General features: G+C 57.2%; 2 protein-coding genes across 2 annotated transcripts in view; one reads left to right on the top strand and one right to left on the bottom strand.

The window, feature by feature from the left end:
• Positions 1-180: 180 nt before the first annotated feature.
• Positions 181-16,245, top strand: DRC7 (dynein regulatory complex subunit 7). The gene is made up of 17 exons (XM_078878849.1): positions 181-414; positions 2,217-2,568; positions 3,941-4,066; positions 5,152-5,346; positions 6,062-6,220; positions 6,991-7,209; positions 8,342-8,488; positions 8,792-8,870; positions 8,993-9,121; positions 10,458-10,586; positions 10,959-11,179; positions 11,317-11,529; positions 11,680-11,790; positions 11,906-12,016; positions 12,390-12,584; positions 13,005-13,132; positions 13,377-16,245. Exons 1-17 carry the CDS (start codon positions 359-361, stop codon positions 13,465-13,467), a joined length of 2,661 nt encoding a protein of 886 aa, XP_078734975.1. The 5' UTR covers positions 181-358; the 3' UTR covers positions 13,468-16,245.
• KNL1 (kinetochore scaffold 1) overlaps positions 15,819-24,036 on the bottom strand; it is a 23,659-nt gene continuing 15,441 nt past the window's right edge. The window contains exons 20-30 of the mRNA XM_078878795.1: positions 23,339-23,455; positions 22,927-23,011; positions 22,381-22,455; positions 21,543-21,582; positions 20,260-20,364; positions 19,476-19,576; positions 18,684-18,752; positions 18,100-18,209; positions 17,464-17,585; positions 16,450-16,572; positions 15,819-15,951 (exon numbers count right to left, since the gene is read on the bottom strand). Of these exons, the coding sequence (XP_078734921.1) occupies positions 15,819-15,951; positions 16,450-16,572; positions 17,464-17,585; positions 18,100-18,209; positions 18,684-18,752; positions 19,476-19,576; positions 20,260-20,364; positions 21,543-21,582; positions 22,381-22,455; positions 22,927-23,011; positions 23,339-23,455 (1,080 nt within the window). The remainder of the gene's footprint in view (positions 15,952-16,449; positions 16,573-17,463; positions 17,586-18,099; positions 18,210-18,683; positions 18,753-19,475; positions 19,577-20,259; positions 20,365-21,542; positions 21,583-22,380; positions 22,456-22,926; positions 23,012-23,338; positions 23,456-24,036) is intronic.

Here is a 24,036-nt window from a genome sequence, read left to right as displayed (position 1 = left end):
TGAGGTCGGCCACGTGCTGCTCGTGTTGTTGTCACGTGGTTCCGTGCGCGCGGGGAGGGGGGGGGGACTTCCGCGTCATGTGACGCAGGGGCGCACTTGGTTGCTTAGCAACGCGAGGCGTCAACACGTGTCTTGGATTCATACTCTTGCCTTGGAAACGTAGAGAGAGACACGGAGAGAGATCGGGGAAAAGAGGGAGACACGGAGAGACAGAGAGAGACACGGAGAGAGACACGGAGAGGGAGAGAGACACGGAGAGAGACAGGGAGAGAGAGACAGGGAGACGAGGGGGGAGAGAGGAGGAGGAATTGTGAGGAGGGGCGATAGACGAGGAGGGTGGAGAGGTGGAGAGGAAACAATGGAAGGCGGCGTAGGGCCCGGAGAGGAGGCGAGGTCACCCAGACCTCGACTCCTGTGAGACCACCACCACAACAACCACTACAACAACCACAACTACAGCCACCACCACTACAACCACCACCACTACTACGACTACAACCACCACCACTACTACAACCACCACAACTATTCTCACAACTATTCTCACAACTACCACAACCACTGCCACCGCAACAGCCACCACAACTACAAACACTGTAATCACCAACACTACAACTCCCACAACCACCACAACTGCATCCACCATTACAACTACCACAGCAACCAACTACTACAACCACCACAACTACCGCTACAACTACCACAACTACATCCACCATTACAACTACCACCACAACTACCACAACTACATCCACCATTACAACTACCACAGCAACCAACCACTACAACCACCACAACTACCGCTACAACTACCACAACTACATCCACCATTACAACTACCACAGCAACCAACCACTACGACTGCAGAAACATTGCAACGATCGACAACCACGACTACAACTGCAATAGAATCAAACACAACAACAACCACCACCACAACAACTACAACAATCACCACAACAACCATCACCACAAGTGAATTTTTGTTTGTGAAATGTAAACGTTTGTCAGTTACTATATTATGCAGTATATAGTGTACAGTCCTCAGTTCGCCTTCGTATAATAGAGGTCGCCCTTGCAAGAGAGGGACTCTTTAACTCCTCTGAACGGGGTTCATCCCCTGGTTAAACTCACACCATCACACACTACAAGCTCACACCATCACACTCTTCAAGCTCACACCATCACACACTTCAAGCTCACACCATCACACACTTCAAGCTCACACCATCACACACTTCAAACTCACACCATCACACACTTCAAGCTCACACCATCACACACTCCAAGCTCACACCATCACACACTTCAAGCTCACATCACACACTTCAAGCTCACACCATCACACACTTCAAGCTCACACCATCACACACTTCAAACTCACACCATCACACACTACAAGCTCACACCATCACACACTTCAAGCTCACACCATCACACACTTCAAGCTCACACCATCACACACTTCAAGCTCACACCATCACACACTTCAAACTCACACCATCACACACTTCAAGCTCACACCATCACACACTCCAAGCTCACACCATCACACACTTCAAGCTCACACCATCACACACTTCAAGCTCACACCATCACACACTTCAATCTCACACCATCACACACTTCAAGCTCACACCATCACACACTCCAAGCTCACACCATCACACGCTTCAAGCTCACACCATCACACACTTCAAACTCACACCATCACACGCTTCAAGCTCACACCATCACACACTTCAAACTCACACCATCACACACTACAAGCTCACACCATCACACACTTCAAGCTCACACCATCACACACTTCAAGCTCACACCATCACACACTTCAAGCTCACACCATCACACACTTCAAACTCACACCATCACACACTTCAAGCTCACACCATCACACACTCCAAGCTCACACCATCACACACTTCAAGCTCACACCATCACACACTTCAAGCTCACACCATCACACACTTCAAGCTCACACCATCACACACTTCAAGCTCACACCATCACACACTTCAAGCTCACACCATCACACACTTCAAGCTCACACCATCACACACTTCAAGCTCACACCATCACACACTCCAAGCTCACACCATCACACGCTTCAAGCTCACACCAGCTCACAACACACTTTAACCCCCACCTCATCAGCTGACACTTGTACCGCTGACCGGCATCACACGCCCCTGACGCCTCTGGGACGGTCGCAGAGCAGCCGAGGAGGAGGGAGACAAGAAGGCCGAGGAGGAGGCCGAGGAGGAGGAGACATCGAGAGCCGCCGGGCCCGAGGGAGAGGCCCCGGCAGGTGACGACGACCGCGAGCCGCGGCCCGCAGCAGCAGCTCGCGAGGCCGGGCGCGAGGCAGCACCCCCGGCGCCTCCTGCGGGCGCCTGCGACCCCCCGGCAGGCGGCTGGGACGAGCCGCCGCCCTCGTTCCGGGAGAACTCCCCGCGCGAGGAGGAGCTGCTGGTGCTCGCGGACTCGTTCCAGCGGCAGTACTCGCTCCTGTACCCCGACCGCAGGCCGCTGCTGCTCTGCCCCGCCAACGAGTGCGGGGTGCAGGTGAGTGTGCGGGGGGGGGGCCCAGGTGTGTGAGTGGGGGGCATGGGAGGGCTCCAGGTGTGGAGGTGGGTGGATGTGGAGGTGTGTGGAGGTGTGTGGTGGGTGCAGTGTGTGTGGGGGAGCGGTAGTGCTACGGACCCGGCGGCCCGAGTTCGATTCCCGCTCACAGCGATTATATCTGAACCGGTCATGGGCCTCTCCTAGGTCGACTCGGCATCAAATGAGTACCTGGTGCGGTGTGTAAGCATCGCCACTGGGGAGACAAAGGCGGCCGGGCGTGGTGCTGGCCGCCCACCCCCTCGTGTGCCGTTGCGGCCTTCATAGGTGCTCGCTAACAGCACTTGCCCCGACAGTCTGGTAAAGGCTACACGGGGGATCTTTGTCTTTGGGGTGCGGGAGTGTGTTGGTTGCAGCACTGCGAAACCAGACGGGCCGAGTTCGATTCCCGCTCACGGCCAACATCGGTGGTGAATACTGTATCTTAACCGGTACCTGAGCCTCCCCTAGTTCCACTCAGCCTTTAACGGGCACCTGGTGCCACGTGTGAAGAGTGGCAATGCAGGGACAGCCTGCTGGTACTAGCTACTTTTTCTAGATTTGAAGCTTTCGTGACTGCAAGGAATCATCTTCTTAGGTTCTTTCGGTAAAGCCACGCAGAAAGTAAAATAAAATGTCGTGATTTTTGTTTTTATTTTATTTTACTTTCTGCGTGGCTTTACCGAAAGAACCTAAGAAGATAGCTACTTTTTATTTTACGAGGTAAGGCCCATTGAGCTAGATAGCTCAACGCAGCACCGCAGCTCGTCGCGTGGAAATTTCTAGCAGCCAAAAACTCTAAACGCGTGGTGACGATTCAAAATGTGGAGGAGAAAACCGGAGGAGCCGGATAAAAATCCACGCAACCACAGGGAGAGAGAAGTATACAGCAGCAGGCGTCAGGGTCGGGATCGAATCCACGAACTCCTGTACACCTGGCGAGGTAGTTAACATCTCCTAGCCACCAGGCATGTGTGCTGATCTACATTGTCTTATGGTTGTTATTGTTTGACTTGCATCCCACTGGGATGTTTGCACACAGCGTTGAAATGCGGTGGTTTTTTCTGGAAGACTTTGCTGTTTTTTCCAGGATTTTTCTGTTGCGTGCAGTCACTTTCAGATGTTTCTTGTTCACGTTTTTGTTGCGGTTGCACCCGAGTCAAGAGCCGCATGGCTCGCAGGGTTATACCTCATACATGAAACTGAACTCTCCACACCGCCCCGCCGTGTGCCCAGCACCGGTGCTGCTCGCTATGGCAGCACTTGCCCCAAGAGCCTCGCAAAGGCTATACTGCACAGCGTGGAATCTTTGTCTTTGTGCGAGCCGCGCGTGCAGAAGTTCGTGTGCACCACCCTGAGGCCCACGCTGGTGCCCTACCTCGAGCTGCACCACTGGCAGGGCAGCGCCAGCTTCGTCTCCGACTGCGTGGTGCCCGCTCCGCTTGAGCCGCCCACGGCGCTGGTGAGGGGCACCATACGAGGGATTCGGGTGTCGTCCTCCCGCCGCGCCTCCGATTACCCGCGGTTGGCTACGTACGGCGCGAAAGAAGTTCAACATACTTACAATAACACCCGTGGACTTTATATATATGTAGAATAGGCGACGTTTCAGGCAATGGCCCTTCTTGATAGTACATCAAACTATGATTGCCTTTCTTTTCCTCTTTAAAGGGCATGGTGTTCTGGATGAATGTGCGAGACACCGCCCAACGTAGAATCCAGAAATGATTTGCCAAATTAACAAAACAGTGTTACCAGGTCGAAATTATTCCCCTTTGGTACCCGATGTTGGTACCCCCCCGCCCTCCCCGGCTCCCCCCTACCCCCCCCGTCGCTGTCACTCGTTCCGCAATCCTTGTAGCACGCCCCGCCGTCTAGGTCATTCCAATCTGCGTGTCGCCGTTCTGCAGGTGTGCGTACGTGCGTTGAACTTCTTTCGCACCGCACGGAGCCAACCGCGCTAACCGGAGGCGCTGCGTCTCGCGTCTCGCGCCGAAGGTGTCCTATAAACGTGACGTTCGATTGGACTAACACCGCCTTGTGTGTGTGTGTGTATCAACCGTAATAGCGGGGAGCGGTAGTGTAGAGGTTAGCGCTACGCTGCGCTATGAACTCGGCGACCCGAGTACGATTCCTGCTCATGGCCAACACCGGTGACGATTATCTGAACCGGTCCTGGGCCTCCCTGAGGTCGACTCAGCCTCAAATTAGTACCTGGTGCGGTGTGTAGTAAACATCGCCACTGGGGAGACAAAGGCGGCCGGGCGTGGTGCTGGCCACCCACCCCCTCGTGTGCCGTTCTGGCCTTCATAGGTGCTCGCTAACAGCACTTGCCTCAACAGTGTTACAGGCTACACGGGGGATCTTTTCCTTTGTATCAACCGTAAGACGCTGCTACGCGCCGCCTGCTTCGCATTGGACGTTAACAATCACGTGACCTTGTTGCGCGCTGGGCATCGACGAGGTCACGTTTGCGAAAAGCCACGCGGCAAACGACTCGGTTGGAGTTACACGAACCGGCATCGCCCCCCCCCCTCCCCGCCGCAGCCGTCGCGTCTGGCGTCGCCGGTGACGGTGCTGCGCCGGCAGCGCGCCAACTCCCTGGAGGCGAGCTCCCTGCTGTGCTCGCTGCTGCTGGGCGCCGGCTATGACGCCTACTGCGTGTGCGGCTATGCCGACCGGCCCACGTGCCTCGCCGACGAGTCGCGCGCCGACTGCCCGCTCCTCCGCGAGCCCGAGCCGGTGAGGGAACGTGCACGTTTTTGACGCCACCACCACCGCCACCACCGCCGCCACCACCGCCAACGCCACCAACGCCATTAACACCAACACCGCCACCACCACCAACTCCACCACCACCAACGCCACCACCACCAACGCCACCACCAACGCCACCACCACCAACGCCACCACCAACACCACCACCAACGCCAACACTGCCACCATCCCCAGCGCCATCAACGCCACCACAACCAACGCCACCACCACCAACGCATAGACCAACAAAACGCCGATGATGGATTTTGCTGCATGAACCCATGTAGCCTCTCGCGGTCCGCACGGCCTTCATCACCCGCACGGCCTTCTGGGAGTGCTTGATGTCAGCAGCACTGATTCAAGACAAGATAAGCTCCGGACCAGTTTCAATATTCGGTGTCGGGTCCCACTGACGCCTGCGTGTGTGCGTGTGCCGTGTGCGGTGGCACAGAGTTTTAGCGCGCCGGGTTCGATTCCCGCTCACGGCCAACATCGTTGACGAACATCTGAACCGGTCCCGTGTCCATTCTCCAGGTGGACACGGCCTTAAACGAGTACCCGGCCCCACGCGTAAAACGTCGGCACCTTCGTGGGTGCCCCTCACTCACGGCTCCCGCCCCAACAGTCTGTGTGCGCGCTACATGGGTGCGTGTGCGGTGCCGGGGGGTGGGGATCTTTGCGGTTGTGTGCGGGAGCGCAGCCCGAGCAAGCCGAGCCCCAGCGCCCGCCCAACAAGTACACGGTGCGGCGAGCGCGGGACCTGCGCAGCCACCACGAGGAGCGGCTGGAGGAGCGCCGGCAGGCCGAGGAGCGGGCTGCGCAGGAACGGCGCCGCCGGGAGGAGGAGGCCAGCGCCGCGGTGAGAAGCGGAGGCGGCGCTCAGCCGGGGGGGTCGACCGCTTAGGCGTGTCGGCGCCGACGGCGGCGCGAGATGGCGATGGTGACGATGCGTGGGGTGCCGCGTGCGGGCAGCACGGCCGCTGCGTCCGCCAGTCGTCTCAGTCGGTCAGCCCATGCCACCTGGGTCTGTCCCGTGACCTTCGGCCAGCAGCGAGCCTTCGACACTTCACGTGGCCTCAAGGTGCACCTGGCCTGGCACAAGCGCCGAGGTGACGTCACCGCCACTTAGTGGCGAATGGCGGTTGTTGTTGCAGCGGTGGTGTAGCGGTTAGCGCTACGCTGCGCTACGAACCTGGTGACCCGAGTTCGATTCCCGCTCGAGGCCAACACCAGTGACGATTATCTGAACTGGTCCTGGGCCTTCCCCAGGTCAACTCAGCCTCAAATGAGTACCTGGTGTTTTGTATAAGCATCGGAACTGGGGAGACAAAGGCGGTCGGGCGTTATGTTGGCCACCCACCCCCTCGTGTGCCGTGCCGGCCTTCATAGGTGCTACTCGCTAACAGCACTTGCTCCTACGGTCTGTTACGGGCTAAACGGGGGATCTTTTTCCGTCTTATTTGTATGTGTATATGTGTGCAGCGGTAGCGTAGAGGATAGCGTGCTGCGCTACGTACCCAGGCGACCCGAGTTCAATTCCGGCTCACAGGTGCTCGCTAACGGCACTCGCCCCAACGGCCTGTTGAAGCCACACGGCGGGGGGGATCTTTGTCTTCGTCTTGCGTGCAGGAGCGCGAGCGCCCGTCTCTGGACCCGCTGCACGGGCTGCGCGTCCACTGCTGGGTGCTGGTGCGGCCGGGCCGGCGCGGCGTGGCCGAGGCGTTCTTCGTGGAGCCGCTGAGCGGTCGCGCCTTCTCCACGGCCGACGGGCGCTTCCTAGGCGTGGAGAGCGTGTGGAACCACCGCAACTACTGGGTCAACGTGCAGGACTGCCGCCACGGCTGCCAGGTGGCCGAGCTTGTGGGCACGTGCCGTGGCGCGACGATAGCTAGCGGCGGCTCGCGGCGGCTCGCGACGGCTAGCCATGGCTAGCGCCGCAGTATGACGATTTCTAGCATCGGCTAGTGCTCGCTAGTGCTGGCTTGCGATGGCTAGTGACGGCTAGTGATGACTTGCGGTGGCTAGCGGCGGCTCGCGATGGCGAGGCATGGCTAGTGCCGTGGCACATCGGCAAGCGACGGCTAGCGATGGCTACCGCCGCGGTACGATGATGGCTATTGCTGGCTAGCGGTGGCTAGTGCTGGCTAGTGCTGGCTAGCGGTGGTGGCTAGCGGTGGCCGCTTCCGAGATTCCCGCGGTTTTGTCCACCGTATGACGACAGGGACTCGAATAACCCGGACATATTATTATTATTGTTGTCGTCATCATCATGGTCAGATGTTAACTAACTCGCCTGGTTTACAGGAGGTCGTGGGTTCGATCCCGACCCTGACGCCTGCTGCTGTATATTTGGAGTTTGCATGTTTGCATGTGGTCGCGCAATTTTTTCTCCGGGCCCTCCGGTTTTTCCCTCAACATTTAGAATCAACGTCACGCGTTTGGAGTATTTTGGCCGCCATAAATGTCCACGTGACAAGCCCGCTTTGTCGAGCGAACATTCGCGATAGCCGGGGCCGCTTGTGAGAACGAACTCCACAGTAGCTCAGTGGGGCCTTGCCTGCTTACAATAACAAAAAATTGCTTTGTAGTTTTAATCTCGCGGCATCGGCCTGGGTGTGTGCGCCCGCGTGTGTGTGTGTGCCGCCTGTGTGTGTGCCGCCTGTGTGTGTGTGTGCGTGTGTGCCGCCCGCGTGTGTGTGTGCGTGTGTCACCCGCGTGTGTGTGTGCGCCCGCGTGTGTGTGTGTGTATGTGTGTGTGTGCGTGTCTGTGTGTGTGCGTGCGTGTGTGTGCCGCCCGTGTGTGTGTGTCACCCGCGTGTGTGCCACCCGCGTGTGTGTGTGTGCCGCGTGTGTGTGTGTGCCGCGTGTGTGTGTGCCGCGTGTGTGTGCCACCCGCGTGTGTGTGCCACCCGCGTGTGTGTGCCACCCGCGTGTGTGTGTGTGCCGCCTGCGTGTGTGTGTGCGTGCGTGTGTGCCGCAGGGAGTGTCGTTCCATGTCCACAACGCGCTCGGCTGGGAGGCCGTGTTCCCCGGCGTTCATTCGCGCACGGCCGGATCGGCGGCTCACGGCGGCTACGGCGACGGCAGTAACGAGGAGGAGGACGAGGAGGAGGAGGACGATCCGGAGGTGAAGATGTCGGGTGACGTAGGAGGTGCAGCCAGGGGTCTGGGGGAGGTTTGATGGATCGGGTTAGGATTGGGTTTTGGTGAGATGAGAGTTTTGGATGAGGTTAGAATTGGGTTAGGGATAGGAGTTACGGCTACGTTAGGATTGAGTGTTGGGTTAGAGTCATGAGTTTAAGTAAGATTAGGGCTTGGGCTTGGTTCGTGATAGGGTTAGTGGTAGAGTTAGCGATAGGTTAGCGATAGCGCTAGTGTTGGGTTAGGGTCAGCAGTAACAGTCGCGTGTCGTCTGCGTGTCTGCCTGCAGCGTGGGCAGGAGGAGGAGGAGCGGCCGGGGTCCACGCTGCCTCCATCGTGGGTGGGCAGGATCCAGCTGTCGCCACACGGTAGGATCCGGCTGTGCCCATTGCAGGGCAACAATGCCAGCAGCACGATCGGGGACAGCACTCGTTGAGAAAGGCAATAAAGAAACCACGTTTAATTAAGATGAAGTAACTCTCGCGTGCAGACTTGGAGCTGCGCTGCCCTGGTGGCAGGAGGACGGTGCAGTTCCGCCGAGCGCGGCTCGAGAAGCTGGCCCCGTTCCTGCAGCGCGACGGACTCACGTCGCGCCTCTCCGTCTTCCGCGACGACGAGTGTGAGTCCGCCGGCGGTCACTCGCACGCTCGGTCACTTGATCACTCAATCGGTCGCTCGCTCAGTCGCTCGCTCTCTTATTCGGTCGCTCGGTCACTCGCTCAGTCGTTCACTCACTTGGTCACTCGCTCGGTCGGTCACTCGCTCGGTTACTTGATCACTCAATCGGTCGCTCGCTCAGTCGCTTGCTCTCTTATTCGGTCGCTCGGTCGCTCGCTCAGTCGTTCACTCACTTGGTCACTCGCTCGGTCGGTCACTCGCTCGGTCACTTGATCACTCAATCGGTCGCTCGCTCAGTCGCTTGCTCTCTTATTCGGTCGCTCGGTCGCTCGCTCAGTCGTTCACTCACTTGGTCACTCGCTCGGTCGGTCACTCGCTCGGTCACTTGATCACTCAATCGGTCGGTCACTTGCTCAGTCACTCGCTTGGTCACTTGCTCGCTCGGTCACTTGCTCGCTCGGTCGCTCGCTAAGTCGGTCACTTGCTCGCTCGGTCACTCGGTCACTTGCTCGGTGCGCAGGCGCCACAACTGCCTCCCCCCCCGATGCACCGGGTTGTTTGTGCTCGTCGTGAATCAGAATTGTTTTGGATTTCGAGTGGCAAAGAGGATACTGCTGCGGCAACCGTTGCCGGTGACGATTGCCGGCAACTGCTGCCCTGGTTGTGATTGGCCGGCGAAATGTCACGGTACTCAAATTGTAAACGTTGTGGGTTTACTCTCCAACATGCAACTGGTGTGCTGAAGTCGTAAAGAATTGGGACGTTTTATTGACGGGATGAACCTTACTGATTGGCTGTGCCGGGTGTTGGCGGTATTTACGTGATCTAACCAAAAAAAAACTTTATTATGAATAATATTGGTCACGAAGGCCTCTACTACGACTACGACGCGTTAAACTGCCCTGACGGTGGCCGAGTGGATCGCGGCTTTTGAGTCTTCGACGACCACCGGCAATCTCAATCGCTCGTTGCCGCCTGATGCCGGGGCCGCTCGTTAACGCCGGCGGCCGCTCCGTGACGCCGCCGGCTGTCGCCTGCATGCGTGCATGATGCGTGCGTGCATGATGCGTGCATGATGCGTGCGTGCATGATGCGTGCGTGCATGATGCGTGCGTGCGTGCATGATGCGTGCGTGCATGATCCGTGCGTGCATGATGCGTGCGTGCATGATGCGTGCGTGCATGATGCGTGCGTGCATGATGCGTGCGTGCATGATGCGTGCGTGCATGATGCGTGCGTGCATGATGCGTGCGTGCATGATGCGTGCGTGCATGATGCGTGCGTGCATGATGCGTGCGTGCATGATGCGTGCGTGGTGGTGGTGTTGGCTGGCACAGGCACCCAGCTGGTGGAGGTGAGGGAGACCTACAGCCACCGCAAGGACCGGCTGGAGCGCAAGCTGCTCAACAAGGAGTCGGGCCTGGTCACCGAACACTTCGCGCCCGGACGCGCCGACTGCCTTAAAGGTACAGGGGGAGGGGGACGTGGGGGTGGGGTGGAGGCCGCTGGGCCTTGCCGGCGTTGATCCGACACTCCGCCGCCAAACTCTACTCCCCTCCACTCTCCTACCTCTCATCTCACTCTACTCCCCTCCACTCTCCTACCTCTCCCCGCTCATCTCACTCCCCATCCACACACTCTCCTACCTCTCATCTCACTCTACTCCCCTCCACTCTCCTACCTCTCCCCGCTCATCTCACTCCCCATCCACACACTCTCCTACCTCTCATCTCACTCTACTCCCCTCCAAACACTCTCGTACCTCTTCCTTCTCATCTCACTCTACTCCCCTCCACGCCTCTCCCCTCCCCGTCGCTCTCCACTGGCGTGCCCGCCAGAGCACACGTTTGCATCGCCGGTGCCCGAGACGGAGCGGCGGGCCGAGTTCTACAGCGCGGCGCGCGTCGACGGCCTGCGGAGCCGCCGCGAGACGGCACTGGAGCTGTGGGAGGAGTTCGAGGGGCGTGGCGACCGCCTGCGTGCTCGCCACGCTCAGCTGGGGCCTCGCGTCAAGCGCGCCGGGCCCGCGGGGGCCGACTCGCACTGCCGCCCCGTCCTGGTGAGACTCGTGTCCCGGGTGAGACTCGTGGTCCTGGTGAGGTTCATGGTCCTGGTGACGCTCGTGGACCTGGTGACACTCGTGGGCCCCGAGCGATCGACGTGCCAGCGCGCATCTCCCCACCCCCACCCCCGCAGAAGGTGACCGAAGACTTTGACCGTGACCCGTCGCGTCCGGCGGACGAGGACCCGTCGCGCCGCACGTTCCTGCTGGCGGAGGAGCGCGTGAGCGTGCTCTACCACCAGGACCCGGCGCGCATCACCCGCTCCTGCCGCCACTTCCTCAAGCCGCCGTGCGGCACCGACGGAACCATCGAACCGCCCGGGCCCGACTCCTACTCCGCTTACCAGGTGAGCGCCGGGTGTGCCAAGAGCGTCGCAGCCGAGCCCTGGCGGTCAGAACATCTCGACTCCTCGGAGTCGACGTACCACCCGGGGTGCGTTGAGCGAGGGGGTGGTTTGTGACCCCGGTCGCCCTCCCCCCCCTCCCCTGTGCCGCAGGCCGACCCCGCCGCTCCGCAGTTGAAGAAGCGAGAGATTTATGAGATGCTCGTGGAGCTCATGGCCGCCGAGGAGAAGACGCTGCAGCTCGTGCGGAAATCCGAGGAGGAGGTGCGATGCGGGACCCCGCGTCTCCACACCTCGTGTTTGCGTTGCTGGGTCCCCGTGTGGGTGTATCTATGGTGTCCGTGTCTCTGTGTCTCCGTGTCTCCGTGTCCCCGTGTAGGTGCGGGAGATGCTTCTTGTGCGAGCGCAGGAGGAGGCGACGAGCCAGCTCGTGGTGAGCGTGTACGACACGCTGCGCAACCACCGCACCAAGCAGCGGCGCCAGGAGCTGGTACTACACCACTTTACCACCACCACCACCACCGCCGTATCATCGCCAACACTGCCAAACCCTGCACGTGCTACTGCCGCCAACATCACCACCACCACCATCCCCAACCCCATAGCTGCTGGATGTGCTGAAGACACCATAAAGATTCTCATGAACCGTGTGAATATGTACGTTTGGTATCCACGCCAATCATAACAGCACAGTGGCCATCACGAAGGTGCCAAACGTAAGCCGTGTAAGCTGGGTTGTCTTGAGACCAAGGCACCTTTATACCAGAGGCTCACAGAGCCACACGGAGACACCTTGTGTGCTGGAGGCTAACGGAGCCAGGCTAATGCACGCCGCACCGTCGCTCCGTGCCACGCCGTACTAGGAGCGCTTGCGGCAGGAGGAGCAGCGGCGCCGGGAGGAGCCCCAGCTGGACTACCTGGCGCCGTTCCTGGCGCGCCTGGGCGACCCCGAGGAGCTGACGCGCCGGCACGCGGAGCGGCTGCGGAGCGAGTGCCTGGACGACGTCAAGCGCCAGCTCACGGCGCAGGCCAACGCCATGCAGGAGCGCCTCGAGAAGGTGGCGCAGCGCAGGGTCACGTCTCCCGTGCCGAGTGCTTGCGGGGGTCAAGGGGTCGCGTGCAGAGCGCGCATGGCTTAACCGCCCCGTCTCAACGTTGCAATGACCTTTTCCTTACCGGGTCAGGGGCCCCCTGCCGAGCTGTGAAGCTCGTTTTCAGAAGCGACCTGGCCACAAACGATAGCTCAACGAAGGCTTATTTATCATCGCGTGGAAATTTATAGCAGCCAAAATACTCTTAAACGTGTGAAGTTGATTCTAAATGCGGGGGGGGGGGAAATTGGAGGACCCGGGGGAAAACCCACGCGACCACTTGGAGAGAGACACACACACACATCATCGGTGCTCGCTTGCGGCACTTGCCCCAGCAACCTGTTAAAGGCTCCACGGGGGGCCTTTGTCTTTTGGTGGCGGCCGTAGGAGGTGGAGGAGCTGCAGCAGCAGGAGGGGGCACGGGGCCCCGGGGGCCGCGCGGGGGAGGAGGAGCGCAACGCCGCGTGCGAGGAGGCGGCCTTCCGCGTCCTCGTCACCGAGCAGCGCCTACACAGGTGTGGCCTCACCGCTCACCCTCACTCACCGCTCAACGCTCACCCTCACTCACCGCTCACCCACCCCCGCTCACCCCCCACCCACCCCAGCTCACCGCTCACCCCTCACCCACCCCCCACGCTCACCCCTCACCCACCCCCCACGCTCACCCCTCACCCACCCCCCACGCTCACCCCTCACCCACCCCCGCTCACCCCCGCTCACCCCTCACGGTGGAGGCTCACAGTGGGGGTCTCTCTGCAGGCACAAGGCCACCGCGCCGCACGTCTACGCGGAGATGGAGCGCAGGCTGCAGAGCGACCCCCGGCTGTCGGCTCTGCTCCAGGACCCGTGAGGTTCCACCCCGGACTCCAACCTACGCACTTCGTCGCTCCAATGGTGGCGGTTGCGTGCTCAATACAGGCTGTGATCCATGTACAGACACCGCACCGATTTCGAATAATCTCTTAAAACAACCAATTGAATATCGCAACGGCGACGGCTGCATATCGGACAAGAGAATACTTGTTGTGATTGGCGGGAGATGCGTAGGGCGTTTGAATTTGAATGTTGTTTCTCTAGAATGTATGCCCATTATTAATTTAAATGTTTCTCTACAATGCATGCCCATTATTCATCATCAGTTACCGCCCGTATGTTGATGTATTTCCAGCGAGCACACTACCCGCAAATCTCCTCTGTGAAATCGAGCCGCTTTTATTCAAAAGTCTTGTCCGCGACCTAAACCTGTTCATATAAAACTAACCTGTCATTTTACGAATGCAACATTAACCGCCGCTATTCGCCACGCTACTAAGGGCCGGCGACACCAACCATGGTGCCTGTGCCAGGCTGGGTGCGCTCTGAGGCCGTGTGAAGTGTCAGAGGCTGACTGGCAGTATGTTGCAGGACAGGCCCAGGTGTTATGGGTTCACGGATTGAGATGACAGGCAGAATCACCTTACCCGTGCTCCCCGTTACACCGCCAGTTTGTGCAAACAAACACGCAAACTCACGCAGTTGGAGAAACATGCCAAGATAGGAACACAGAGCTTGGGCAATTGTTGTCGCCGGTTCTCGCTGCATCTCCTGTTGGTTTCCCACGCCCTCCATGTGAAAACTGCACACGCAACTCACATTTTAAAAACGTTATTATGATAAGCACAACACAGCAACAGTTGTATGTAGAACTTCTTACACACTGTTCATAACCAACCGTGCTAATTGGAGGTGCAGGGGAAGGACAACAAATTCGCATATTTTTTGTTGAGTATTTGGTTTTTATTCACTACTCTTCAGAGACTAAACACAAGCGAATGTTTAAGCACAAAGGAGGGAAAAATGGCACAAGTAGTAGAAACGAATTGAAGCGAGAAAACAAATAAGCTCAGAAGTGAGAGGCATGGGAAGTGTATTTACACCCGATCCGAATCAAAAGTTTAATTTCTAAACACCTTTAAGACGGCAAAGTGTTACCAGCTGCGCGCCTGCAGTTCTGGGGTGTGAGTCTCCTATCATAGGAGACTCCAGTTGCAAACGACTTCTCCACTTGGTCACTCACTCATTAGCCCACCTACCCACTTTGTGACCTGCTCACCCATACACCCCACCCACACTCACTCACTAGCTCACCTACCCACTCATTCACTCACCCAACAAACCATTCACCCATGCAATAACTAATTCACCCTTCCCACTCATTCGCCCACCAGGTTGTGTTGTGTAGCTTTTCACGGTTGGCTGGGGGGTTTAAGTCACCCCTGGTGCACCCCGTGTCGGCCGCCTTTATGCACTCGACAGCAGGAAGGAACATGTAAAACTTTCATCAGGTCAAACAGTGCATTGAACCAGAGCAGAGACTCCCATTGTTGGTACCAACCAGGGTAGAGAAAGCATTAAGAGCTACCAATGTCTTGATGTGGCCAAACTAAATAAACATAATTTGACTGTCTGTCTGTCTCGGCGCCAACCTGAGTAACTTTAGCTGCACAAAGTCAAACAAGGTCATCATTCGGACCTACAAGTAATTTCAATTGAGCAATTCGTAAACGTGCGTGCGAAACTCCCAAATTCACCAAGAAAGCAAGTGGCTCAGAAGTGGCAGAGCAGCCAGTGGGTTCGTGAACACCCCCTCCCATCTCATTACCTCTGTGTGCGATCCTCTGAGTACGTGTGAACTTTCTCTGCGTACCGCGGTTTGCGGCTCACCTCAGAACATTTATCAACAGGGGTGGAACAAACATCCCAAAGCAGGATCCTCCTCTTGGCAGCCATGAGGGCTTCCCAGAGGGTCTCGAAGCGTTACCATCGCCAAGTAAAGAAATTGGCCGCAACAAAACGTTCCCATCTTGGGTAGCACCAAACTCCGAGGCTAACACAAACTACCGCCCCCCAAGCGTCGAGGTTTAGTCAAAATAACATTTCAAGACAACTGTATAAAAAGCTACGTAAATATTAATGCAACACTCAATAATCGCTGCTGCCGGCACGACGCACCGTGGTGACATTTAAACGCCAGCAAGCGAGGAGCGCTCACAAACACCTCGACCGGAGGACGCAGCGGGGAGCGCCGGCCACTGTGCTGGCCAGGTTCCACGATTCGGCACCAGCGGGTCCGCGTGGCACAGCCGCAGTTGCGCCCGTGCCAGCCGTCACCCACAGGACCGTCGGTGCCGTTCGCCGGCTCTGCCGCCGCCGCTGGTCCCGTTAGTCGCTGGGCGCCCCTCCGGGTTTGCCGGTGCCGGCCAGCACGGACGCGTGAATGTTGTGGACGACGCGGGTCAGGTAGCGCCACCCGATCGGCACGGCCCTCACCGCGTGGCTCACCTGCTGCTCCACGCTGGCCCCCCGCCGATACACACAGACGGCGGTTAGCGTCGGCGATAGGCGCGAGCGATTACTCACCGCCCACTCATCTACACGACCATTCGCTCGTTCACACGCTCACTCTTCCGTCCATTCGTTTACTCAACCCACTCGACGACTCGTTCGTGAACAAAAGCATCCACTCGCTCATCTACACATTCATCTACCCATCACCCGCTTGCTCATTTAAACACTCAACCACCCATTCATTGACCCACTCACCCAACCTCTCACCCACTCATGCATCCACTCGAAGACACACCGACAATTTGCTCACTTAATAAAATCGTTACAATTTCCTTTTGCGAGCAGATCCATTATTCAAGGGTGCCCTATAAATGATTGTGCGAGTGTAATAATCAGTTTCAATACATAAACCGTCACATCCTGATCCATAAGCCTGCTTCGTGAAGGGGGGGTGGGCAGGGGTTGAGATGAGGGACAATGCAGGGAGGGTGGGGGCCGCGAGTACCTGGGCTTGCCGATGAGGGGCCGCACTTCAAACTGCAGCGGCGTGAAGGGGTAGTCGGGCTGCAGCTCAAAGTCGACACGGAACTTGCAGAAGGCCGGCAGGCTGGAGAAGACGCAGCCGAGCCTGTGGGCACAACGACCGGTCACGCACGGGGGGAGCACGGAGTGGTGGCAGCAGCTTCGTGAGATGACGCCAAGCGAGGCGGCAGGGTGCTTCAGGGGTCAGACACAGAGCCGGCGCAGGCACCAGCGCAAGGCACCGCCAGGAGCCTGGGTTCGAATCCGGTTTGACCACCCGCCTCTTCGCCTCGTTTCCGTGCCGACCCCGTGACATCACGTCTGGTCCGAGGGGCGTCGGCAGTGCCCGGGCTGAGCCCACGGACTTGCTACGTGTCGCTTTATTCGTGGATTTGAACTGGCTCCAAACTACCCACCCTCCCCAACAATGTCAGATTTTAATGCACCACATTTAGATCCTTTTGCTGATTTGCAAATCATTTGATCGAAAGGGTTGCATTAAATCGATTTATACGAGATATTGCCTTCAGGGTCATATTCCTTTCATGAATCACATTCCAAGATCTCGGATAGCGAGCGGTGCGCACTTCCCATCACACCGGCTGCTAGAGCTGTGATGATTCACCTCCCATCACACCAGGCGACGAGACGCACGTCCAGCTGAAGCGATAGGCAGTGTAAGAAGCGACTGGAGTGAGCGATGCTCTGGCAAGTGACTACCAAAGGGGCCTCCGATCCAGACAATGCAAGGGGGAAAAAAAAAGTGGGGTGGTGGACACCCTCTATGGCCTGTCAGGGTCACGATACCTTGACCGAAACGCATCGATAACTACCCACGCAATTTCCCGCACGCGTCGCGAGCTTAACAACCGATATCAAACAGAAGCGGAATTGATCGGCGTATTATCTAAACCCCACACCCCCCCCCCCCACCGTATCCACGCCTCGTCGGACGCAACACGCTGCCGTGCCAACGACCCGACCCGTCGAGCCGCACCTGAGCCCGTCGACAGACGCGCGCACGAGGTCGTAGCGCAGCCCCGTGCCCCCCAGCAGGAAGGCCACGTCCTCGCTCAGCCCCCGCGCCCGCTCCGCCACCAGCGTCAGCTCGTGCAGCACCTGTAGGGGACCCCCGACGGGACGCGGAGAAGACTTGGTGCGACACGAGGCACAGGCCACAACAACGCAAGTCCATGGGCCCGGACCACCTGAAGTGGTGCCGACAAGTGCACCAGTCCCCCTCCTGGACTTCTGTGGAAAAGAGCTTCATAGCTCATTGGATTCCTCCAATCTAAATAAATATTCTGATTCTGAAGTGGCTCCACTTTCTTTCTGGGGTTCTTAACGGTGAATTCGGTGATAGCCCCTTGAAATGGGTGGGTTGTCAAATGACTCAAGGCTTATTAGGTCATATAGAAACCTGTATTGCTTAAGGTTTCGCCACCCTGGATGATACCAACTTCAGCTGTGGCCCATTAGCACGGTTGGCTACATATGGTGCGAAAGAAGTTCAACATACGTACACGGACAAGCGGCTCGCTCGCTCACACGCCCACAGATGGCGCTCCGTGGGGTTGATGTGCAGCGGGCACGGTGAGACCGTCGCCATTGGCGACAGTGTCGGTGAACGCACCTGCGGGAGGTGCAGGCTGCTGCGGTGCTGTGCTGCCCACGTGCGATGGTTGCCAAGCCCCGCCAACAGCAGGCGCTGGAGGAGGCTGGTAGCCTCGGGGAACGGGGAATCTGTGCCGTGTCCCGGTGGGCGAAAGGGGGGGGGGCAGTTGAGAACGCGTCGGTGGGACGCTATCGGCACGACCGGCGACTTTGTGGTGGCCAGGAAGAGAGCGCCGCAATTTGATCGTCTTCGTCAGAAGCGAATACGACGAGACAAGGCTGTGTCCATTACCCGCGCCGCGTGGTCGTGTCACGTGACGCGCAAGCCATGATGGCAGGGCCAATCATATGGTCACAATCACACCTTTAGCAGCCTACAAATCGTCTTTTGTGTGCATTAATACTCCGCCTTAGGTGTGTACGCACAAGAGCCACTTGTTATATGGGTCGCATCTATCATCTCGGACGCGACGAGGCTAGCCGGCGTACACACAGGCGCTAGACGGCTGCTAATACGTAGGACCGCGAGAGGCTGCAAAGGCTTGGGAGAGGCCTTCGTCCAGCAGTGGATCGAACACGGCTGCCGACGCTCGAAGCTCTTACCGTCGAGCTGCCACGTGAGCTGGATGTCGGAGACCTCTCGCACGGGCTGCCCGGCGAACGTGAGGCCGTCTGCGCGAGAGGAGAGGGAGGGGGGACGCAGGCCCAGGCACGGTAACGTCGGCGGCTTTCGCCGGCACAGAAACAAACAATGCCTTCGTCTGCCTCTGTGAGCCTCGGTCACCATCGATGACTAATATAGGACTTTGCAAAAGGTTATTTTTAGCTCGGTGACTCTCAGGATCAACTTTAACCCCTAGAATCCTAACGGTTCCTTAGGCTGCTGGCTCTTTTTGAGCCTTGGGAAATAACATTGAGCCCTAAGAATCTCTAAAGTGCCTTCACCTGGCGCTCAGTAGAAGTCCCAAGATCAACTTGCGTACAGGTTGTGTATGCAGAACATGTGCAATCACTGCTCATTTCCAAGCAAGTATTCAGGTGCGGAAGATTTATACGAAAACAACATAAATTAAGGTTAAGATCTGCTGCTCATGCACTTTCTGATAACAGATGCAATGTACAGATAGAGATTCCATTGATTTGTCCCTTTCCCAATTTCTCCATCTTTGTCCCTTTGATGTCGCCTTCCCTTCCTACCAACCCAAACCTTCACCACACCAGCCAGGCAAGTACCCGAGAAACAACCCGTGCATCTTAACTCGCCAACCAACCAACGTCAAAGTCTCAGCCCTCTCGCTGCCCTGAATCCTGCCCCGATCCCCCGCGACCTCCTGTTCACGTTTCGTTCTCTGTCTCCACGTCGGGCGATGCCGTGCCCGATGGCGGCGGGTTTACCGATTCGCTTTCCGAACTTGACTTTCGCCTCCAGCGATCCGTGCAGGAAGAGGAACACGGCCTCGTTCTCCTGCCACCACTGCAGCTCCCACCCCGTCAGCCTGCGAGGAATTTATATTCTTTTTATCATCACTCTGGTTAAACCCAGGAAAGCCTTGCCAAATCTGAAAACACTTCATCAAGATGGTCCTGCCAAGTTTTCGCAGTAGGGGCCTAAAAAAACTGATGCGATTGCTGCCTCCCCCCCTTTGCCCCATGCGCGAGGTAAAAAAAACTAACTTTGGGCAATTTTCACATTTGGTAAAGCGGCTGAAACATGTCGCTTGGCCCAACCAATTGTCGGAGAGTCCGGCACGACAGGTTTGGCCGCAGCGCATGAATCAGCGCAGGGGCAGAGGCCACCACCACTGCCAGCAGCACCAAAGATCCCCCCCACATGGCCTTAACAGACTGTTGGGGGGGGCAAGTACCTCGAGCGAGTAGCACCTATGAAGGCCGGTACGACGCACAAAGGGGGTGGGTGGCCAGCACCACACCCGGCCGCCTTTATCTCCCCAGTGGCAATATTTACACACCGCACAAGGTACTCATTTCAGGCCGAGTCGACCTAGGGGAGGCCCGGGACCAGTTCAGATAATCGTCACTGGTGTTGGCAATGAGCGGGAATCGAACTCGGGCCGCCGGGTTCGTACCGCTACACCGCTGCCACCAGCATTACCACCACCAACACCGCCGCCACTACCACCGACATCACCCTCAGGTGCGAATGTGCCGAGGCCTTCACCTGTGGTACTCGGAGACGCTGTGGACGGGGACGAGGAGCTGCTGCTGCTGCTCACGCAGCGTCTTGGCCACCAGGTTCAGCTCCTTGTGGCGCTCGCGCTGCAGCCTGCAGCCCGGAGCCGATGACTCCGGTCAAACGCGAACGGAACCCGCCACGCGCGCGGACAACTCAAGTGGGGAGCAGCGGCGCAGTGGTCTGCGCACTGCGCTACCAACCTGGTGACCCCGAGTTCGATTCCCATTCACGGCCAATAGTGATGACATCCCCTAGATCGACTCGGCCTGAAATGCGTACCTGGTGCGGTATATAAACATGAGCACCAAGGAGACAAAGGCGTCTGGGCGTGGTGCTGGCCACCCACCCAGTTGTGTGCCGCGCTGGCCTGAATATGTGCTCGTTAACAGGGTTTATGGGGGATCTTTGTCTTGTCAACTGATGATGATATTGATTATGCTTTGGCATGTAGGACCTCATTGAGACCAGAAGACTTCCTTTGAGAATCATGGTATCATCATATCATCACCGCTCATGACAAAATCATCTGGAGCATGCCCCATGACCACGAAGAGAGGCTTTACGTTTCACAGAGACTGCCCGTAAGAAACGATGTTGCTGGAATAATCCCAATTCAGTTGTTTGTGATGTAATGTTTAAAATGCGTACCGTTATGCCGGCGCACAATGGCCTAACTCTTGCGAATGACGTCACAGGGGTCTTTAACGTCCACTGAGTGAACCAGACGGCGCGTAGTAGTATTATGATGGTTAATAACAACGATGATGACATTTCTAATGCGCCAGATTTTTGCAGACAAGTCAACAACTCAAGAGGCACGGGGCCAAGCTCAGGGCTGCTCGACGAAAGGCCGGAGACCCAACACAGAGAGAGGCCTTTAGGTGTTTCCTGAAAGTAGTCGGAGTGCATTTAATGCTGCGAATGCGCAAAGGGATTAGAGAGTTCCACACCAAGGGGGCGACAGCAGAGAACTGATGTGAGGCTGTAACAGTAGAGTGTATAGTAGAGTAGTGTATAGTAGTGTAGTGTATTTTATAGTAGTCTATAGTGTAGAGTAGTGTCATGAATAGTGACGTGAGGCTGTAACAGTTCGAGACCTCAGTGTCCGAAGCAGATTTTAACACAGCCGCAGTAATAACCGGGGGTCGGCCTTCCAGATGCGAACCTTCCCAAACAAGGGGCCAGCGCGCTATCGCTGGGCCATGAGGTCACCGCCAATGCCAACTAAAGGAGCAGAGGGGAGCCACCCTCTCCTCCGGCCCCTTTACCTTTTCACTTCCTTCTTCTCATTTGCCAGCTCCGTCAGTTCTGAAGAAAAAGAGCAAAAAGCCATTGCAATTCTCACATCGCGACGCTCCAATCCTGACGCCTTCTCCAATGCAGCTCTAATCCAAGTCGCTGTACCATCTTATTTATTTTATCGCCGACGAAGACTCGTGCGGGAACACGCAGCCTAGGTGTCCGTCTACTGGATGAGAGCCGTTTGATTTTTGAGCTTAAGTTACGTGCAACAGAGGGCAGTGCGGCCAAATCCAGTGAGATGCAGTACTTCTATGCTCCCACATTTATAATTTCCTGACTTCAGCAACTCGTACGGGCCAGCATGGCAGGTATGGTCAGATAACCCCCCTACCACCCACACGGCACGGGCAAGCCCTCATCCAGCAGTGGATTGTACAGGCTCCACTGGTACATCAACATGTCAGGCACACCAACGCAGTGCTCTATTGATGCTGCCTGCAGAGGAGAGGGGCCCAGCCCACAGAGCCCCACAGCTCATGGAGAGGAGTGGGGGGGAGGGGGACAAGTGGCAAGGGGGGTGCCTGATGTTCCTGGGGCCCCCAAATACAGAAAATTGTCGTAAAAGCCCTACAGGATGCATTGTTTGTTTGTCCAAACTCCCTTACGGTATCGGAGTGATGACCAGTCTTGGCTTACAGACATTTTAATAATTGCGCTAGTTGTTGTTCTGTACTCATCGTTCTATACTCAATGGGGGGGGGCTGGGGCTGTCGCTGAAGCCGGTAAAGGTGACTTCCCAGTGGCCACGGGGAACGGGCGAGGGGGGCAGCGCTGCCGTGGGCCGGGGGGGGGGGGGCCCTGTACCGTTCTTCTTGTCGAGCAGCAGGGCGCGGCTCGGCACTGGCTTGACGACGCGATCCTGGTCGTTCATGGACTCGTCTGCACGGGCAAGCCAGGAGAGCGTCACACACGGCACGAATCATTCACCGCGTCATCGTCGTCGTCATCCATTCAAGTTGATTCGCAGGCTCGCGGTGTGTATGCTGAACCGCGCGCGCAAAAATTCCTAAGCTACGACGAACGGAAAAAATGTTACGTGGATTAACGGCAAATTATATAATCGAGCCACGCAGAATACGAATCATGTGGATTTATACAGAGTCTAAATGCGACCATATCTCAAGACGCTACAGGAGAGATAACAGGGGAGAAGTTGGAGAGTGTGTGGAGGGGAGTAGAGTGAGATGAGAGGGGAGAGGTAGACAGGGGGCGTATGCATTGAGGATCGTGGTGAAATTCACCAAGGGGTTTGGATTAGATGTCAATAGTGCAATGAGGAGTCTGGCAACAACATTTTGGATTAACGCCGACGATGCCCAACGGCCTTGGTGGGTATCATTCTTGTCTCACCGTCCATTTGCGCCATGTGGAAGTTGATGTCCTCCAGGGTCTTCTTGGTCTGCTGCACTCGATTCTCCAGAACCTCTAGATGGCCCTGCATGGGGGAGTAGAAGGGACGCCCGGTGTGACGACAAGAAGATTACATTCATATGCTCGCTCCTGGGGGACGGCCAGGTGGCTCAAAAGGTCGGAGTGCTGAGCCAGCACCGCTAAGATCCCAAGTTCAAAATCAGGCAGGCGCGACTGGCTGTGATTAAACTGGGTTCTCTAGAGGTATCCGAGGGGCTCGGAAGTTAGAGTGCTAAACCGGCAACGGCCGAGCTCCTCGGTTCCGAACCAAGCAGGGCAAAGCTGGCTGTGATTAAACCGATTAATTCGAGTCAAAAGGGACCCCTTGCTCTGTTCCGCGCTGGGGACCCACCTGCATTTGTGCGAGCAGCTCCGTCAGCTGCTCCGTGCTGCCGCGCGCGTACACGTGCTTCGCCTCATCCCGCAGGCAGTCCCTCTCGGCCCTGAGCTCCGTCAGGAACTCGTCGTGCTGCCGGGGCAAAGACGGCGCGCGCTCGTCAAACACCGCCCCACCGCCAAGCGCCGCCTGCCTCTGTCGCCGCAAGGGGCCCTCGCGGAAGCGACTTGGGAGTGCGCGGAAATTTCAACGGAAAGAATTCAACACACGTTCCGCAAGATCAGACCGTGTCTGTCCACAGCTCGCTGAGCTGCATTGGCTTCCGATTGCCAAACGAGTACGTTATAAGGTGGCACTCATTACACACACAGTGCTTGCAACAAATGAACCACAATTCCACCTTGCTGCTCTCGTCAAGGAACAAACCATCACGCAAACTCCGGTCATCCTGGAAGCGGCTTTTGGCTAGTCATCAAACAAAGATGGTCACTGCATTGCGCGCTTTCAGATGTCCTTCTGCGGCCGTCTGAAACGCTCTTCCTTCCCGTATTAGGAAGCCACTGGAGCTACACACTTTTAAATTTAGATTGAAAACTAATTTCTTTAAAACTGCCTTTTGTGTTCAGTTTGTTGTCCTTCCCCCGCACCTCCGATTAGCGCAGTTGGCTATTTACGGTGCAAAAGACTTTCAATATACATACTATAACACCGTA

Source organism: Lampetra fluviatilis, chromosome 52, assembly GCF_964198595.1.
Source record: "Lampetra fluviatilis chromosome 52, kcLamFluv1.1, whole genome shotgun sequence".
NCBI lineage: Eukaryota > Metazoa > Chordata > Hyperoartia > Petromyzontiformes > Petromyzontidae > Lampetra > Lampetra fluviatilis.
This window is presented reverse-complemented; position numbering and strand designations above follow the sequence as displayed.

Excerpts from the sequence above, each read along its gene's own strand:
- DRC7 (XM_078878849.1), top strand. The coding sequence starts at position 359 with ATGGAAGGCGGCGTAGGGCCCGGAGAGGAGGCGAGGTCACCCAGACCT. Across the intron at positions 11,530-11,679 it reads ACTCCTACTCCGCTTACCAG|GCCGACCCCGCCGCTCCGCA; the intron begins GTGAGCGCCGGG and ends CCTGTGCCGCAG. Across the intron at positions 13,133-13,376 it reads ACCGAGCAGCGCCTACACAG|GCACAAGGCCACCGCGCCGC; the intron begins GTGTGGCCTCAC and ends GTCTCTCTGCAG.